General features: G+C 35.4%; 1 protein-coding gene across 3 annotated transcripts; it reads left to right on the top strand.

The window, feature by feature from the left end:
• Positions 1-2308: 2308 nt before the first annotated feature.
• LOC123533960 (39S ribosomal protein L14, mitochondrial-like) lies at positions 2309-19827 on the top strand. 3 transcript variants are annotated; one of them, XM_045315964.2, is made up of 3 exons: positions 2309-2409; positions 13223-13328; positions 19099-19827. In XM_045315964.2, exons 2-3 carry the CDS (start codon positions 13267-13269, stop codon positions 19469-19471), a joined length of 435 nt encoding a protein of 144 aa, XP_045171899.2. In that variant the 5' UTR covers positions 2309-2409; positions 13223-13266; the 3' UTR covers positions 19472-19827. The 3 variants fall into 3 exon arrangements, with proteins under 3 accessions (XP_045171899.2, XP_053406958.1, XP_053406966.1); XM_053550983.1 differs by having other exon boundaries at positions 2325-2400; XM_053550991.1 differs by having other exon boundaries at positions 2331-2374.
• Positions 19828-21322: the final 1495 nt, after the last annotated feature.

The raw sequence follows: 21322 nt of genomic DNA, 5'->3' as shown, positions 1-21322 counted from the left end.
ACAATACTGAATCCAAGTACGGGGAGACTTTTTACACTTAAAGATTGCTGTTGTGATAGTTAATAAAATCTGTAAAAAAACAAAGACAAATATCAAACAGGGAATGCCACGCACCAAAAACGTAGCCTCCTCAAAACGAAACCCACAGCACGCAGACGCGTGCACCACAAACACACACACACATACACACACGCACACACACACACATACACATACACACACACAAAGCCAACACATTAGGACAAAACGAACAAACAAAGGAACACAGTGGGGCACCGCCTTGGAACGGTCAGTGGCAAAAACACCACTGGGAAGCTTAAACCGGTTTATGGTGCGCAACCAACCTCACTCTTACCCCCCCCCCCCCCCCCCCCCCAACACACACACACCCACACCATATTCCAAAGACACGGGACAGTGTAAATAAAAGTAATTCCCTTCAGGTGAATCTCTTACACACGTAATGGAAACATAAAGGCATGGTATGTAAAACACAAAAATGCTCGTTTATAAATATATAAAAAGCAAACCTTAAGAACCAAAAACGTATGTACTCAATGCCTTTTCAGAAGACAGAGCAACAAGAGAAACACCCTTAATGGCCCGACGAAACAGGCCAGAAGACAAATATCAAAACAGTTCATTCCTGGTAGGATTTAAAAACTGTTTATCATAGAGTCCTCCCCCTCTTCCGTCAGACACAATCAAAGAGGGAAGTGTAGTGTCCAACTGTAAACGGGTTGAACACTAAACATGCGGTATGTCTCAAAACAGTTGGGTCGTAACCTCTTTTAATAAAACGTTTTATAATTTTACCAAATACATTTGGAAAATTACCATGACCCAAAATCTTACGAAGTTTGTAAACCACATCCCCATAAAAACGGGTTTAGAAATACCTTCTCGCAGAAGTGTCTTTAAATTACTATTGAATTTTAAAACTAAATCAGAATTACGATAGTAAAATTTAGCAAAATATTTACGCAGTTTGTAATAACGGTAGCCTTGCTGAAGAAGTTTACTTGTAATATATTGATTACGTTCATTGAAATGCTTGACATGACTACACGCTCTGGCAAACCGAATTAATTGAGAAATATATACCCCATAAGATATAGCCTGGTCGAGGTACATCCCCATCCAAATGGGGAAAATTTACAATACTAAAATTTAAATCATCCCTCTTGTCATAAATTTTGGTATGTATAATATTGTCATAAATAGAGAGATGTAAATCTAAAAATGAAGCATCAGTATCTGAATTGTTAGTTTTAATTAACTGAAGCTCCCTAGGATAAATAGTACCCACCAATTGACCAAAAAACGGATTATCCATATTAAGAATATCATCCAGATAGCGTGATGTATTATTAAATGCAGTTATAATATTTGCCTGCGTATCTGGAGAAAGGCTCAACATAAAGTCTCTTTCATAACAATATAAAATCAAATCTGCGACAGGGGGTGCACAATTTCTTCCCATGGGAATACCAACAACTTGTCTAAAAACTGCATTCCCAAACCTGATGTAAATGTTGTTCAATAAAAAGGAAAGGGCTTTACAAACTTCGTCACAGGTCCACATCCTTTGGCAGCAAAGAATGCAACCAAGAAGAATAATAGCAGACTCAGTTTGATTGAGTCTATTAATGAGAGGAAATGAAATGTCCAACACCTCTCATGCCCCCTAGCACCGGCTGAAGCGGAACTCTATTACACATATGTTGAATGGACTCCATGGTGCCAAAGGACCAGAAAATATAACAATACTCAAATACAGCCACCACACGGCTCCCTACATAGTATAGTCTCCACAAATACCTCATGCTCTATATGGCATGTATCGCCATCCACACTAAAGCACCTGACTTGTGGACGCATTGTTCGAGAGGGCTAATACGCTTTCATACGGAGGTGAAGGCCCCCGGTTTGATTCCTGGCTCCACCCATTGAGGTGTGTCCTTTGGCAAGGCACTTTATCACGATTGCCCAGCAGTAAACAGGTACCAGCAAATTGCTTTGGGGGAGATAAATTGGTTTTGATTGTTCTTAAAAAGGGTTGCTCAAAAGCTCTACAGAGCTTATGTTCATTGAGGTAAATAAAATTTACCTTTCCTTCACCTTTACCTTGCAAGCAGGGGTGTAGATTCGAATCCTTTACTTTGGGCACATGATTTTCTCACCAAAATACAACAGAATGATCCCTATCTGGTGACTAAGCAATAGCTTTCTTATCAAATTTAAGTAAGGGGATAAATTATTCGTTGAATTCTGAATGTGTCAGAAATTACTCAGAATAGAATTCGCTACCGTGGTACCGTGCAGAACTAGAAATAGCCGTTTGTCAGGCGTTTAATGACAACGAACGAAAAAGGTCATGCTAAAAATTTAGATAAAAGGGTAAAAAAGTTGTGTAGAAAATATGAGTCTTAACTTGTAATGACTTCTAAATTTGTAAATGATTGTTTATGTTTTGTTATCGAATACCCGTCATCGTATGTTACAGACAAAAATTTCGTACAAGTGTAGTATACGGACACGAAGAATCCTGACTATGCAGCATACTTGCAAAATATAATCAAAATTGGCCTTACACAGACAGTAGCTGTGGATGGTTATACATGCCATATTTTCACATGGTCAGTTAAGGATATTTGCCTCAGCAGGGCTTTTTTAACTTGAAAAGGGTTTAATTGGATGGACAGACGGACGAAAAGTGGTCACAAATTCTGATTTGCCCACCCGCTTAGCGCAGTAGGTAGAGCGTTGGTCTACGGATCGCGGGGTCGTGAGTTCGATCCTCGGGCGGCGCGTATGTTCTCCATGACTATTTGATAAACGACATTGTGTCTGAAATCATTAGCCCTCCACCTCTGATTCATGTGGTGAAGTTGGCAGTTACTTGCAGAGAACAGGTTTGTACTGGTACAGAATCCAGGAACACTGGTTAGGTTAACTGCCCGCTGTTACATGACTGAAATACTGTTGAAAAACAGCGTTAAACCCAAAACAAACAAACAAACAATGCTCCAGGTTCATTATTGTATTAAATTGAAATCTATTTTGTTTGGCAGTGGCTAGAGAACCGAAATCGGTTCCCTCAGGGATTTTTTTCCTTATATGAGCGGTACCGGAAAGCGGTACCATTCCCAATGCAAAATAGTGTATTTTTTTCCCAATTTGTCTTTTATTTGAATGTAAAAATTCCCAATTTACATTATGAAAAAAAATATATCAAAATCAGACAAGAATTGTCAAAAAAAATGGACAATTATGTAATACCACACTCATTGTCAGTGTGATACAGATAAAATATTATGAGCAAAGGTATGAACAATTGTGTATTAAAGTCATACAATATGTTTTGTGATTAACGTTTAACCCAAATTTTATCAAAGAAATTCCCAATTCTATGGGTACCGGCAGTGTTCCCAAAATGGTGAGAAAAAACCCTGTCCCTAGACAGCAAACTTATTAGTCCGGAACCGGTTCTCTAGCCAAAGTACCGTGCATAGGCTAGGGAACCGGAATTATCTTAATAAGTTAATTAATTTTACTATTTCAGCAAGCTATGCCCTGTTATTTATTTGTGTTTACTGTGTCTCCAGAAGTGTACTCGCTGCATACTGTCTGCCATATTGGAATGATAAAATAAACTAGTACGAATGAATGCGAAAGCCGAAATAAACTTGAAATTTAAACTTAAAAGGTGTAAGACAATAAAAGAAATGATTAAAACAAATTAAGTAATTTCTGTTAATTAGTATTGATTACATATCTTTGAACGTGAAATGCCGAGGTGTTACAAACCAGTATTTAAAGAATCTATATGAAGTTTTAAGGGCAATTAAATTAATTTGTTCATCTATAAACATGTAATGACGCAAATACAAACCAATATTATTTTATATTTAAATAATTTAAATATAGTAATAGTTTAAAGCAAAATTTAATAATATTTAAAAACTGCGAAGTATAGTTCACGCATTTATTCGTACTAGTTTATATCATTCCAATACGGCAGACACGGTATATATGTGGCGAGTAAACTTTTGGAGACAGTAAACGCAGTAAAATGCAAGGGAATAGTAAAATTAATTAAGATAATAATATGCCTGACACTTACCAAGAAACAATATGGATTTGGCAGCATTATGCATAGAAATAAAATTCCGGTTCCCTAGCCTATGCACGGTATTTTGCTTAGAGAACCGGTTCCGGACGAATAAGTTCGCAGTCTAGGGAACCGATTCCGGTTCTCTAGCCACTGCCATTTTGTTTGGCAACTAAAAGAAAAACCAGTTCAGAGTACACAAATACTTTATTTTACTTATTGATCAGGTTGGCGTGACGTCACTTCCTAGCAACCAATAAATCCAAAATACAGCAAGGTGATAGTATCATGTAGCAACCCGTAGCGATTAAACTAAGCAGTACGGGTCGCGATATTGTTTTCCAATAAAGTAGATCATAATGCTTCTTTATTTCATAATTATTAGCTCGACTATACGAAGTATAAGGAGAGCTATCCTACTCGACCCGGCGTCGGCGTCTTTCCGCGTCCCCACCTTGGTTAAAGTTTTTTTACACTTTCTCTTTTTTCAACTTATCTCTGTAATTACTTGATGGATTTGATTCAAACTTGAAATACTTATTCCTCATCATCATCCACATCATCTGATATAAGGGCCATAACTCTGGCACCAATATTTCATGAATTATCCCCCCTTTTCACTTAGATTTTCAGGTTTAAGTTTTGATGCACTTTCACTGTATCTCTGTTATTACTGAATGGATTTGACTCAGACTTAAAATAGTTGTTCAACATCATCACCCACACCATATGACACAAGGTGCATAACTCTGGCACCATTTTTTCATGAATTATTCCCCCTTTTCACTTAGATTTTCAGGTTAAAGTTTTGATCGCTTTCACTGTATCTCTGTTATTACTGAATGGATTTGATTCAAACTTAAAATAGTTGTTCAGCATCATCATCCACATCATATGACACAAGGTGCATAACTCTGGCACCATTTTTTCATGAATTATTCCCCCTTTTTACTTAGAGATTCAGGTTAAAGTTTTGATGCACTTTCACTCTTACCTCTGTTATTACTGAATGGATTTGATTCAAACTTAAAATAGTTGTTCTACATCATCACCCACATCATATGACACAAGGTGCATAACTCTGGCACCTTTTTTTCATGAATTATTCCCCCTTTTTACTTAGAATTTCAGGTTAAAGTTTTGATGCACTTTCACTCTTTCTCTGTTATTACTGAATGGATCTGATTCAAACTTAAACAATTGTTCAACATCATTACCCTTATCATATGACACAAGGTTTCAAGTTTCAAGTTTATTATTAAATTCTCAGTATGTACAAAGCATAAACATGAGATATACAAGGTGTATAACTCTGGGACCAATTTTTCAAGAATTATTTCCCCTTTTTACTTAGAATTTTATGTAAAAGTTTTGATGCACTTTCACTCTGTCTCTGTTATTACTGAATGGATTTGATTCAAACTTCAAATAGTTGTTCAACATCATCACCCACACCATATGACGCAAGATACATAACTCTGGCACCAATTTTTCATTAATTATTCCCCCTTTTTACTTAGAATTTTAGGTGAAAGTTTGATGCACTTTCAGTCTGTCTCTGTTCTTACTGAATGGATTTGATTCAAACTTAAAATAGTTGTTCAGCATCATCATCCACGCCATATGACACAAGGTGCATAACTCTGGCACCAATATTTAATGAATTATGCCCCTTTTTGCTTAGGATATACTTATATAGTGTTTTGATACATTTTATCTTTACTTCTCTTATTACTTTAAGTTGATATTTTTGACATAGACTCAGGCTATTGTGCAATATCTTCATCCACAATTGGAGTCATTAAACACTTCAGTGACAGCTCTAGTTTCCTAGAGATGTGCCCAGTTTCTCTATCCAGCATCGAAATAGTCGAGCGCGCTGTCTCCTGTGACAGCTCTTGTTATTATTCCCTGTCCATTTATAATATATTCCTGAGATATTTTTCTAGTTTTACTCGAAATTATTGATTTATTAGGATGTCAGTACTGGTCTGGTAGAAGTGACATCTGTTGTGTATTGTCAGTTTTTCGTCCATTTGGCGATGTTGTTTATCAATAAAATTGATCACAATGCTGTTTTATTTGTTCTTTTTCATTCCCTGTCCATTTATAACATATTCATTTAAAGTTTTTCTTTCTAATTTTACTGGAAATTATCGATTTATTAGCGTGTCAAAAGTGACATATTGCGTACTGCCAGTTCTTCGGCCCTTCGACGGATGTTGAGATTCCATTTTAAGTTATACCTATACATGTTTATAAACATATAGTGTGAAAATTATAGAAATGAAATTGACAGTTGTTATATATTTCATAAAATATTACGTAATTTTTTTAAATTTTTTTTTTGTATATAACGCTATTCTAAAAATATTTTAAATATTATTACTATTATATTGAAAAAAGTTAGATTCTATTTGAAATATTTTGGAACTCAATATTTTACATAAAGCAATGAATGGATTATATAATTTTTGTTTTATGTAATTAGTGGGTTTATTACTATGGTGTCATTAATCTCTGTTATGCAAATAACAAAAAGTTGTAAAACTTCACTATTTATGTTTTAAACATGGTCAGTGATGTTAGAAATCAACTTACTGATGCTCTAAAGGCATGACCCCCTTATTTGTATTCATTTTTAGCTCGACTATTCGAAGAATAAGGGAGCTATCCTACTCACACCAGCGTTAGCGTGCGCATTAGCTTTGAGCGTCACACAAATGTTAAAAGTTTGCGTACCACCCCAAATATTTTCAAAGTCCATTGAGATATTGCTTTGATATTTTGCATACTTGTTCACCATCATGACCCCAGTCTGTAAAAAAGGAGGAGGCAACTCTATCAAGCATTTTGACTGAATTATGGCCCCTTTTCGACTTAGAATAAATGTTAAAGTTTGCATACCACCCCAAATATTTTCAAAGTCTATTGAGATATTGCTTTGATATTTTGCATACTTGTTTACCATCATGACCCCAGTCTTTAAAAAGGAGGAGGAAACTCTATCAAGCCTTTTGACTGAATTATGCCCCTTTTCAACAGAATAAATGTTAAAGTTTGCGTACCACCCCAAATATTTTCAAAGTCCATTGAGATATTTCTTTGATATTTTGCATACTTGTTTACCATCATGACCCCAGTCTGTAAAAAGGAGGAGATAACTCTATCAAGCATTTTGACTGGATTATGGTCCCCTTTCAACTTAGAATATGCTTATTGTAATGTTATAGTTTTACTCATAGCTTTTATTATACTATCAAGCACTGAGAATAGTCAAGAGCACTGTCCACTGACAGCTCTTTTTTGATTGTTTGACATAAAAATAATTTCTGAATAGTCTCACTTAATACCCCCCCCCCCCCACAAAAAAAAAAAAAAAAAAAAATTGATATGTATAGTTTTGTATGCCGATCTTAAATCAGACTTTCACTGTCCATCAGTGTGACCTACTGACCTACTTTCTTGTTTTCTAAGCTACAGCAAAAGGATTTGGACCACCTGTAATATTTTTTTACAGATTTCAAAAGTAATCCTTCATAATCTTTACCTTGACCAACTCTCCTAATTTTCTTGTTTTTAAAGCTTTAGCTAACAATTTTTTTCAAGCAAATAACTCCACTCAGGTGAGTGATATATAGCCATCATGGACCTCTTGTTTTTAACATGTTACCGGAAACAAAGATTTATATATGGCCTTATCGAAAGGCGTTAGTTATCTTACCACCTTCTAGTGCTGTCACAATCGGCAAACAACCGGAGGCAAATGTTTACAAAAACATGTGCACGCAAAATTTTAGACTTATCCAATACTAAACATCAAAGTCGCTGACGAGGGGAGTCCGTGGCTGAGTGGTTAAGGTCGCTGACTTCAAATCACTTGTCCCTCATCGATGTGGGTTCGAGCCTCACTTGGGGTGTTGAATTCTTCATGTGAGGAAGCCATCCAGCTGGCTTACGGAAGGTCGGTGGTTCTACCCAGGTGCCCGCTCGTGATGAAATAATGCACAGAGGGGCACCTGGGGCATACCTGTCAAGACACACGCATTGCGCGTGTGTCACATGCATTTCGGCCCTAGATCACGCTCACACGCCTACTATTCAAGGTCACACGCATTTTAAAGAAATAAAGCAATCAATTATTTTTTCGTAGAAAATTATTGAATCAAACATGCAAGGAGACGTTGACACAGTGTTTTCATACCGTATAATACAGCTTTTACATTCACCGGTGCAACATACTATTTCTACCGCATGAATAAACGTCACAAAAAGTAAACATGGAGGGAGACTATTCAAAACCAGATCTATTTTGTGTTAAAAATCTAAATTTTCCATGTGAGGCTGTTTCAGGCTTTTAGGGATTATCGCCCTCAAGACCCCCACGAGGGACAACCTTCCCTTCGAACCCCAAGCACACTCGTGGCCTTTGTGGAGCCTTGACAGCTATGCCTGGGGTCTTCCTCCACCATTAAAGCTGGAAAGTCGCCATATGACCTACATGTATCATGTGTCGGTGCAACGTTAAATCCAACAAGACAAAAAAATCAAAGTCGCTGATCCATATTGTTCAAAACAATATGCAAATTAGTCTAAAAATTACATCATTTTACCGCCACCTGCTAAAGTGTACTTTCGATTTCACTGACCTCAATTTATCAAGCATTCAGAAGAGAGACATTTAATTTTGAGGCAGTTTAGTACTTACACCGAGTTTATGCTTTTCAATTTGAATAGTTGCACAACATGCCAAAACTCGACCATGATTTAGCAAAAATCGGCAAGTTCATATCAGAAAGTATAAAGAATTTTGGACAAGCATAAATTTGAATGTGAATACAGTGCCAAGAAACTGAGAGATGTTATTTACACACTTCTAGTCCTTTTTTATTAAACTAGACATTAAAAGATATAAAGAATCAGACAGAATTATTATGTCGACTTTAAATGATTAATTTTGAGATAAATTGCAATTCATGCTGCTCTAAGGAATTTGTTTATAAAAATTGATTGACATTCCTTTTAATATTGCCATGTTTCAGTAATTAACAGGAGATTTCCCAGTTTAAATACATGTAGTTTTATCTTTTAAAATGAAAAAAAAAGAGAAAAGGGAGAAAAAAGAGTAATGATTAATACTATTTAAGAGAACAAAATTTATAACAATGTGTGTATGGCTAAAATGAACCTCCATGAAGGAAAATTGTCAAACATCCTGCCACCAAGCAAACCATGTAACCTTGGTAAAACTATCTGATTTAAAATGATGAATTTAGTGTTATTTCTAGAGCGACGCAGCGGGGCGCCCCGCCCTGCCCTTTTTTACTGCCGCCACGCTGCCCGTAAAATGTGCCCTGTTGCCTTTGATCTTATGCTAAATCCCGCCAAATTCCCTGTTGACATGCCTCGACGATTTTTTGATCAGCAAATTACGTCACGGCGAGTGCACACAGGTAGTGAGAATCAATGAAGTGTTAAAACAAATTGATAAAGAGTATGGATCCTGTGAAATGTCAAAAAAGCGTGCGTAAATGGCCAGCTGATTACCGAACACGTGAAAAGTGCCCTAGATTTCTTTGGGCAAAAATTAAATTAGACCGTCGTTTAGTATAACATGTATATATCAATGCCGTTTGATTCTACTGTAATTTAAACTAGAAAATGCACACATTTTAATGATTATCGAAAGTAAAAGAAAGTTTAGAATGTCTGTTCACGAGTCTTATTACTCCCGATGTCGTATGCAATTTTTCCATATTTCCTTCAAAAAAGCAGACAGTCGGTGTATTTTTTATGGAAGTGGCTATTCCTACGGTCCCGTAAGAATAGCCTCACAGGCTATTCCTACGGCTCTCCCGTAAGAATAGTGAAATAGCCCGCAGGTGGCTATTCCTACGGCTCTAAAGACAGTTTGTATGTCAATCTTGATTTGTTTGTTTGTTTTGGGTTTAACGCCGTTTTTCAACAGTATTTCAGTCATGTAACGGCGGGCAGTTAACCTAACCAGTGTTCCTGGGTTCTGTACCAGTACAAACCTGTTCTCCGCAAGTAACTGCCAACTTCCCCACATGAATTATCAGAGGTGGAGGACTAATGATTTCAGACACAATGTCGTATATCAAATAGTCACGGAAAACATACTTGAACTGCATTGTACGGACTTAATTTAAATGGTATATTTTCGAACAAATTGTTTACCTTTTAGTATCACATCGAGAGAGAACTTTGCATGTCAATTTTCAAGAAAAAATAGTTATATATAAGGTGGTTTTGAAACGAAAAACGTATACGGGTGTTGATTTTGCCAGATTCTACTGTATACGCAGAAATTTTAAATGACAGGCAAAATCAAGATATAAAATTTAAAGTGATGATTTTTTAAAGAATCATTTTAAGCTTTTATTCACGAAAAACGTTTGAGGGTGTTGATTTGGACAGAATTTATATGCGAAGAAATCTCAAGTAAAAGGCAAAATCAAGACATAAAATCTAAAGTGTTGAATACTTTTTAAAATCCTTTTAAGCTTTTATTAAGTATATATTTCTACGTGTGCATGCCAATTTTCAAGAAAAAAATACTTATACTAAGTATTAATTAGAAACGAAAAGTATATACAGGTGTTGATTTTGCCTGATGGTCATCGACATGCAAAATTAAGTCATAAAGTCATAAAGATTACATGGAGCACTTTGGTAAAAATTATTATCATTTCATTTCAAACCACAGTTTGTGGTTCCCATATCTTGCCATCCAAATTAATTGCCTTATTTTTTCAGTTCACTTAGAGATAATTGTCTTTAAGATATGTAAGTGCTATTTTACATTGTTTTAAAGAAAAGGAAGTAATATTCAAATCACTGAACTTAGCGCAAATATCGGTTAAAAACCAATAATTACCGGTATGTTGTTAGTACCAGGTAGATAAATGGTTTATAGTGGTGGAAGAACAATTCATCAGATAATAGTTTGTACTGTTTTTCAAGGAATTTGTTTAATTTTTCAAAGTTTCTTTTTAAGAGTTTTACTTCAGTTTAGACCACAATTACTGCCTGTGCTTGTGAACATGTAGAAAATATTATAAGTCTTCTTATAAAACAATGCATTAGATAAGGGGTTTCACATTCTGAGTACATTTTCATGTTTTTATTGAAAAGGGGATAATCTGGGTGAATTCGCCAATTTCACAATAGATACTTATTTGGCAGATGTGAAATAAGTACATGCACTTGTTAAAGGACGTGGCTTAAAGAAGCTGCATAAAAATTTGATCTTTTCAAGGAAAAATAAGTTTTCTAATACCACTTGCATTTGGCCTCCATTACATGTTCATTATCATTAAGTCACTGTTAAATTTTAATTGGAAGGTAGGTGCATTTTCTTTCGGGTGGTGATAAAATATTCATGCATTAAGGCTATTATTGCCGGACAGCTACATATTGTGTGTGAAAATGCTTAACATAACATTGACAGGAAAATGTGTCATTTGATGATTTTCCAGTCTTTCTGGTACTAGAGGAAGAATCCAGGTGCTTGTCAGGCACGTAGGAAGCATTTTTAGAGTGGGGAGCTAGGGCGGCGTACATTTTGAAAGTCAGCAGACCTATAACAAACCCAGTTCCATAAAATGTTAAACAACGTTTTTTTTTTGTTTGTTTTTTTTTTTTAAAAGTGGTTGTTAAAACCTCAAAAACAACTACAAAACTGCAGGACACAGCTAAAATTGACTCGATGTCAAAAGATTGTTAAGAGAATTAGCTTAATTGGTCAAATTATTGGGAGGGGGCGCCCTGGGTGTGAAACTGAAAAGTAAACAATTTGTTCGAAAATATACCAGTTGAATTAATTCAGTACAATGCAATACAAGGTGGACATACAAATTGTCTTTAGAGCCGTAGGAATAGCCACCTGCGGGCTATTTCACTATTCTTACGGGAGAGCCGTAGGAATAGCCTGTGAGGCTATTCTTACGGGACCGTAGGAATAGCCACTTCCATTTTTTATGATGAGAAACATCAAAATATGTGGAACTATCTCTGGTTTACCCAAGTGGGTCATTTAAACTGAGTAAAAACTACTTTCAGACAACATTCCGAAAGTGTTAAAACAAATTGATAAAGAGTATGGATCCTGTGAAATGTCAAAAAAGCGTGCGTAAATGGCCAGCTGATTACCGAGCACGTGAAAAGTGCCCTAGATTTCTTTGGGCAAAAATTAAATTAGACCGTCGTTTAGTATAACAAGTATATATCAATGCCGTTTGATTACTGTAATTTAAACTAGAAAATGCACACATTTTAATGATTATCGAAAGTAAAAGAAAGTTTAGAATGTCTGTTCACGAGTCTTATTACTCCCGATGTCGTATGCAATTTTTCCATATTTCCTTCAAAAAAGCAGACAGTCGGTGTATTTTTTATGATGAGAAACATCAAAATATGTGGAACTATCTCTGGTTTACCCAAGTGGGTCATTTAAACTGAGTAAAAACTACTTTCAGACAACATTCCGAAAGTGTACCAGTATCCGGATAGTATATTTTGGATATGCGATTTAGTAAACTTTAACCTTACTGTAATAGCACTTTTCTGTTAATGAAATATTGATGAAAGACCAGATAAATACATTAGGACTTTTGATAATTATCAGTTTACAATGTGACCTGAAACAGGCCTTTAACTATGTTGTTTACAACATGATCTTGGTTTCAAGATTAAGCTTATATTAAGGCTTTCCACTATTTCACATTCATATGGATAAGTTGACATTCTTGGTGACTTTTTTAAGAGAAAGGCTTGAATGGTTTAACCTAAACTATAAAGTAAGTAAAAAGCCTTTGTAAACTTTGTAACTAGTTTTGGGAAGATTTAGCACTTTATTCTGTGACATTTCTTTTAAGTGTGCAATAAAGATAAATGGAATACATATTAACTATAGACATCTAGAAATGCAACTACTGCTATGGTAACTTTCACATCTAAAAGGGCACCCTGCCCCTTTCGGACAGCACCCTCCCCCTTTTTGGCAGCACCCTGCCCTTTTTGAGCTCTAGAAATAACACTAGAATTACTTGTCAACACCTGATAAATAAATGGAATGTTTCATTTCAGGTTAGCAACAGAAGTTCTGTAGATACATCAAAGATAGTAGAACAATGAACTTGTGTCGGAACTTTTCATACAGCTTATCAGCGAGTCTGCCCAACCGCAGTATAAGGTATATTATCTGCTTGAGTTAGGAATTGAGAACTGTAGAAATTATGGTTCTGATCCCCGGCTTGATGGAGGTCAATAAACTGCTTGAAATACCCCCTTGTTGTAGGGGGTTCAGAATTATACTAAAAGAAACGATATCTCTGAGAGAATAAAGGATAAAATAATAAAAATACAGTAATTCATTTAGAGACTTCAATTGTCCTCTTTTCGTGATTTTTTGGGGTTGTTTTTAGTCATTGCAGAGCAAATAACAATACAGACAGCAAATCTAGCTACATATAAATGTGCTAGGAATGAATAAACAACTTATTTCAGTTCTAAGTTAGATCATTACTGTGATTTCTTCAGTTTAAGTTATGCAACACTACTAATTTAACCCTTACCATGCTAAATTTCTATAATAGACTGGTCCATCTTCCAATTTGGGCAGTACCATTTATCATTTGAAGGGGTGTTTACTAAAAATTTACTGACTGAATAGCGAACAGTGCAGACCATGATCAGACTGCACGGATGTGCAGGCTGATCTTGGTCTGCACTTGTCGCAAAGGCAGAATCACTTGCCGCCAGCAAGCTAAGGGTTAAGGATGGCTCAGTCAGTCAGTGTATTATTATAACTTAAACATGCATCTAGTATACTTATAAGATTAAAGTACAAGGAATGCCTGACAATAGGTTAATTTTATATGAAAGCCATCCTTAAGCCTTTTGTAATGCTGTCAGAAAGAATTTTAAAATCGGACCATAACTGAAGAAGATACGGCAGTTTTAAATTTAAGAAAATGGCTGACCATGTAAGCAACTCTTTTAGTGTATTTATGATGTCATTTACACACAGCTGAAATCCTTATTTAGCAAATATCCTTTTAAATAGATTAATTTCAAGTGTTTCTTGAGTGTAAGATGTAAAACATGGTAATTTGTTAGCTCACCTGAGCAGGTGAGTTACTGTGATTGCTCGATGTCCAGCGTCTGTCTGTCTGTCATCTGTCAACATTAGGGTTGGATACCGGTTCCCGGTATCGGTACCGTACCGAATAATCACTTCGTAAAGTACCGGTATATACCGTTTCGTAAAGAACCGGTTCCGATTCCGGTATTTCCATAAAAGTAAATAAACAAAATAATTACCAAATCCGCGGCAAAAGAAAGCAGAAAATAAGCAAATAGTATTTGAAACACAGTTATAGGCTGATCACTACCAAATAGAATGTAAGCCTCCGCAGGTCTAGTCACAAGTAGTCCAAATATAAATAGTACTAATCTTTTTTCCTTTCCTAGTGCATTTTCTCGGCAGCAACGTGCTTACTTTTACCCTACCGCGTTTCAGTATGTATCACTTTGCATTCTAGTGAAATCGGCATGTTCCTATCGCATGCTAGATAAAAATGGCGGCGTAAGAATTTAATGTCACGAAAAGAGAAATTGAAAGAAGCGAAAAGTAGTAAATTCAGCGGGTTGTATTTAACGAACTGTAGTTTTCTTATATAAAAGTTAACACCCCCTTTTCTTTTTGTTTTTCTAAAGTAGCGATCAAGTTCTTTATGGGAATATAAGTGTCTGAAAATCTGATATGCTAGAAAATGTCGAAACACCGTTATGAAGTGAGTGGATTTTATATGAAATAAAGAACAGCTGGATTTAGTGGTGTTCAGCCTATAAGGGGCAATACATGTTATTTTCTGAAACCCCTCGAAAATGAATGGAAATGCCATTAATCTATTCTTTATGATGTAAAACGGCAACAAATGGCTGAAAACGCTTAAATTTCTTGTGTTTTTGGAATTTAGATCGAATTTTCGACCAGGTGGCACTATTTTGGTTCGTTTTAGGACCTAGTAAATGTCTTTTCTCGCATTTTAGCACTTCAGTTGTCTAAATAATATTGAAATTAGCATGTTTCTGAATGAAAATGACAAACATCGTAACGATTAAATGGATGTTAAATGTAAATTCCACGAATAAGGTAAAATTAATTGAAATATTGCTTGCACAGGGCTAAATTTTGCATATTTTTGAGGATGGGGGTGACCTGTAATGAATTGTCATTTCTCTATTTTTTCTCAATATTTTGCACCAAAACAAAGCAGAATCATTGTGAAATAGGTGTACCTTGAGAATGAATGCAAATTCATGGAAAAATCAAACAAAAGTTTTCTCTTATAGGCTGATCACTACCAAATAGAATGTAAGCCTCCGCAGGTCTAGTCACAAGTAGTCCAAATATAAATAGTACTAATCTTTTTTCCTTTCCTAGTGCATTTTCTCGGCAGCAACGTGCTTACTTTTACCCTACCGCGTTTCAGTATGTATCACTTTGCATTCTAGTGAAATCGGCATGTTCCTATCACATGCTAGATAAAAATGGCGGCGTAAGAATTTAATGTCACGAAAAGAGAAATTGAAAGAAGCGAAAAGTAGTAAATTCAGCGGGTTGTATTTAACGAACTGTAGTTTTCTTATATAAAAGTTAACACCCCCTTTTCTTTTTGTTTTTCTAAAGTAGCGATCAAGTTCTTTATGGGAATATAAGTGTCTGAAAATCTGATATGCTAGAAAATGTCGAAACACCGTTATGAAGTGAGTGGATTTTATATGAAATAAAGAACAGCTGGATTTAGTGGTGTTCAGCCTTATAATGCGATCGACATTGTTAACTGTGACACCGCTCCGAGTAACATGGAGAGCTGGCCTTGCGAATAATTTCGTATGCTAAATATTATAATAAAAAACTTCTTTTCCCGTCGTTTTAAACTACGTGAATCATACTTAATTGCAAAATATACGACATTTTTTTGCTCTTTGTCATATTCTATCAAAACAAATGAAAAAAAAAATATTTTAATAAAAAGTTACGAAACTAAGCTGTAACCTACGTAAACAAGTCATCGGTTTTCGCGAACTAATAGAAATACGTTATTGCTGGTTGTTTCAAGCGTTTTGAGGGTTATTTTTCAATGAAAATTGTGTTGGAAAAAATGTTGCAATTTAAATACATTACTAGTTAACCTGGTTGAAGATTTATCATGAGTGACAACGAGTCTGACTTGTTAAATGGGTTAATTTGAAAGCTAGTAAGTGTTGAATTTCACAGTTCTCGTCAGTGCAGAGCAAGCATTAACACAGTCAGTGAGTCCTAGATTTAAATTGCACAGTGAGCGACGTATCTACTCTATTTTTTTATTTTGGAAAACTCTAGTTTGTAAAATATGTTTATTTTACTTACTCTTTCATAATTTTAGTACAACATCAAATTAACAGACTTAAAATGTTTATATATCAAAGCAAATTTTCCTGTATAACTACTTAAAACGGTGTATTTAATACTAACCAAATCATTGCTTATGTGATGTACTTCAAAGCTTGGTATCGGTATCGGTATCGTTAAAAATACCGTATCGTTTCGTTGGTATCGGTATCGGACCGCTTCGTCCTTAACGATATCCAACCCTAGTCAACATTTAGCTTGTGTATGCGATAGAGACTGTATTTTTCAACTGATCTTATCGAAATTTTGTCAGAATGATTACCTTGATGAAATCTAGGCCGAATTCGAAAATGGGTCATCTTGGGTCAAAAACTAGGTCACTAGGACAAATAAATGAAAAACCTTGTGTATGCGATAGAGGCTGTATTTTTCAATTGATCTTCTTGAATTTTGGTCAGAATGATTACCTTAATGAAATCTAGACCAAGTTTGAAAATGGGTTATCTGGGGACAAAAAATAGGTCATCAGGTCAGATCAAAGAAAAACCTTGTGTATGCAATAGTGGCTGCACTTTACACCAGATCGTCATGAAATTTAATCAGAATGTTTGTCTATATGGAATCTAGGTGGAGTTTGAATATGGGTCATCTAGGGTAAAAAACTAGGTCACCCAGTCAAATTAAAGAAAAACCTTGTGTACGCAGTAGGGGCTGCATTTTACACTGGTTATTCTAAAATTTTGTCAGAATGATTGCTATGATAGAGCTAAATGCTCAGCGACTGATGTTGATGCGCTGATGGGGAATCAGCAAAATTGATGAAAAACTCCAACTCTGTTTTAAATGTCTTGTATTGAAATCAACACAAATATAAATAACAAATAAATAACGAGTTCCTTCGACAATTAAATTTGACTTCAAAATTAATGTCCAAATGGTTTTCCATATAAAAGTTTACTTTTTACACAACTACAGGTATTCCTGACATAAATTTCAACTCTGCAGAGATTGTCTCAGTTCTTACTTTGGAGTCCTAATATTTTCTCTTTTTTCTTCATTCAAAACCATGCTTTATATAGCATATTATGTTGGCAAGGAAACATATGCCAAAAACATTTCTAAACAAGTATTTAACAAGTATAGACTCTTACAGTGAGAATTAGTCAAGATAAATTTCAGTTTGTATAACAGTTAATCATACATAATCATTATACCAATCAACATTATAATGAGCATAATAGCAATGTTTTTAACACAATAAAATGATACAGTAAGAGCTAAAACATATTAGGTCCTGGTTAAAACATGTCTGTAAATTAGTTAGAAATCTTCTGAGGATAATAATAAGTTGTAACAAAATTGGATTTTTCTGAAAATACATATTCTAATAAGATAATTTTGAGAAAATCAAAAATCAAGTAATAATTCCTGTGTTTAACTTTTGAGAGAAATATTGTCACAGAAAACCTTGTGACATTGCCTTGATGAAATCAAGTTAAAGTCAGAATATGGGTCTTCTGTGGTCAAAAAATAGGTCACTAGGTCAATTCAAAGGAAAACTTTGTGTATGCAGTAGAGACTGTATTTTTCAGTTGATCTTCATGAAATTTGGTCAGAATGATAGCCTTGAAGAAATTAAGGTCAGACTTGAATATGAGTCATCTGGGGTAAAAAACTAAGTCGCTAGGACAAATCAAAGAAAAATGTTTTGTATGCGATAGAGGCTGTATATTTCAATTGAGGTTGATGAAATTTAGTCAGAATGATTGCCTTGATCAAATCTAGATCAAATTGGAATGTAGGTCATCTTGGCTCAAAAACTAGGTCACTAGGTCAAATTGAAGAAAATACTTGTTTACACTTAAGAGACCACATTTTTGGTCCAATCTTAATGAAAATTGGTCAGAATATTTGTTTCCATGAAATCACTAGGTCAAACGTGTTTACAGTACATTGTTAAGGTGTTTTTATCAGGTGAGCGACCTAGGTCCATCTTGGCCCTCCTGTTTTATTATAGTTGGAAAAATTAGAGAAATTATTTTACAGAAGTAATTGAATGAATACAATTCAGATATATATCTAGAAATTTAATAAATCTCCATTTTGTTTAATGTTGCCATGGAAATAAAATGGCTACCATTTTCAGGCAATATTGAAATGTTCATAAATAAAATCCTCATTTTTAAGCCGATTTTGAAAATTGTTGCACTTCTTTAAATAATTTAAGAAATCCTAGCAGACAGACTTAATGTAAGAACAACTTTGCCTTTCCCTTTAAACTGAAAAACTGAGACAGAAAAAAAGAAGTAAGTTGTATTCAAGATTTTAGGTAATAGAATATGTTTTGCTTAGTTTTTTTGACTTTGCTGGATTCAGTCTGCAAATGGATTAAGTTTAGATTTATTGATGACAAGTTTCATCAAAAAGCTAAATCTTATATTGTGTAGCTCCAAGTGCAAAGGAGAAATATTTCATTTTGTCAGTGTTTACTAGTAGCAAAATGAAGTTTTTTTGAATGTGCCTACCGGTAATTGTTTTTGTTCAGCTTACATTTTTATTACAGCACAACATGTTGTCTACAGGAGCTCAGAAAGTTGGCTAGAGTTAAAGTTGTGGACAATAGCATGCTGGGCAGGAAAGCAGTTTTGGCTGGCAAAAAAGTGAAAATAATTCATGTGTACAACAAACCAGCAATAGGATATATTGGTGATAAAGTTTTGGTAACTGTCATGGGGGAGAAAAAGAAAGCATACATTGTAGGTTGTGTGCAGAAGCAGAAACCAAATGTTCCAAAATTTGATACAAACAATGTTGTGCTTGTTGAAGAATCGGGAGCTCCAACAGGAACTAGAATACGTGTTCCCATACCATCATGTCTACGTGGAAAGGAAGGAGACTTCACTAAGATATTGTCAATTGCCACAAAATTTGTTTGATATTATTTAATAACAGTGTGTTCTGTTGATGCATAAGAATTTAACATGATTGAAGGAACAACTTGTACACTAAAATTTTACTGTGTGATAAATAGGAAACAACCTGTGTCTTATTCTTAAGAAAGCTGAATTTGGAGACTAGTCTAAAAGTTCAGACATCTGGACACTATATTGAAATTGACCAGTGGCAATGTTGCAACCTCAGACTGATCTTCAAAATGTCAGTATAGTTTTGAAGTTCAGACTCTTTCATTCAGACTGTGTTAATGGAAAAAAGCAGTTGGACTTTTGTAGCTTATTTGTTGTTGATTGTGAAGAAGTACTGGTGTGCAGATTAAAGAGTCTTGAATGTTAAATATTTTTCTCTTTTTAAGCTAATGTGACCAGTCATTGTCTGGCGGCATCCATCTTCCATCAACATTTGCCTTGTTAACACTCTAGAGGCCATATTTGTAAACCAGTCTTTATGAAACTTGGTCAGAATGTTTATCTTGATGATTCCTAGGCCATGTTCAAAACTGGGTTATGTTGGGTCAAAACTAGCTCAGTAGGCCAGATCAAAGGAAAATCTTGTTAACACTCTTAAGAGTCCATAGTTATGTCTCCCACCACACAGTGGTGTGGGAGACATATTGATTTACTCCAGTCTATGTGTCTGTCAGTCAGTGTGTTTGTCACAAAGCTTGTCCGCTAGTCTAAGTCGAACATTTCTCATCCGATCTTCACCAAACTTGAACAAAATGTGTTTGACCATAAGACATCGACCAAGTTCGATAACTGGCCAAATCCGCCCAGGCACTTTTGAATTATGGCCCTTGAATTACTGATTGAGTCCACTCGTCCAAGCCATCTAATTGGGTCCACTCATCTAATCCATCTAGAGAAACTAGACATTTTTCATAGGGGCAGTTGTGGGAGACATGCACTTTTCTCAAAAGCATCTCTAGTTTAAGTTTGAAACTCATGAGAATTGGTCAGTTGTTTTGATGACCTCTAGGTCAAGTTCTAATCTTGGTCATGTGGGATCAAAAATTAGGTCACCCGGTTAAAACAAAGGAAAAGCTTGTTAACTTTCTAGAGGTCACAGTTGTAACCCTATCTTCATGAAACTTGGTCAGAATGTTTATCTTCATGACATCTAGGTCAAGTTTTAATCTGGGTCATGTGAGGTCAAAAACTAGGTCACCTGTTCAAATCAAAGGAAAAGCTTGTTACATGTAACACTGTAGAGGCCACTGATGAAACTTGGTCAGAATTATGTCTCCCACCACACAGTGGTATGGGAGACATATTGATTTACTCCAGTCTGTCTGTCTGTCACAAAGCTTGTCCGCACTCTAAGTCGAACATTTCTCATCTGATCTTCACCAAACTTGAACAAAATGTGTTTCACCATGAGACCTCGGCCAAGTTCGATAACTAGCCAAATCCGCCTAGGCATTTTTGAATTATGGCCCTTGAATTACTGATTGATTCCACTCATCACATTTTTCTTCAACGAGAGAAACTAGACATTTTTAGCTCACCTGTCACATAGTGACAAGGTGAGCTTTTGTGATCACCCTTCGTCCGTCATCAGTCCGTGCGTGCGTCAACAATTTCTTGTCTGCACGATAGTGGTTTCATTTATGATTTTATTTTAACCAAACTTGCACACAACTTGTATCACCATAAGATCTCGGTTCCTTTATTGAACTGGCCAGATCCCATTGTGGGTTCTAGAGTTATGGCCCCTGAAAGGGACAAAATTAGCTATTTTGACCTTGTCTGCACAGTAGCAGCTTTATTTATGATTTGATTTTTACCAAACTGGCACACAACTTGTATCACCATAAGATCTCGGTTCCTTCT

This window comes from Mercenaria mercenaria, chromosome 1, assembly GCF_021730395.1.
Source record: "Mercenaria mercenaria strain notata chromosome 1, MADL_Memer_1, whole genome shotgun sequence".
In the NCBI taxonomy this organism is placed as follows: domain Eukaryota; kingdom Metazoa; phylum Mollusca; class Bivalvia; order Venerida; family Veneridae; genus Mercenaria; species Mercenaria mercenaria.
Note: the sequence above shows the minus strand (reverse complement) of the source record. Positions and strands in the feature narration are given on the sequence as shown.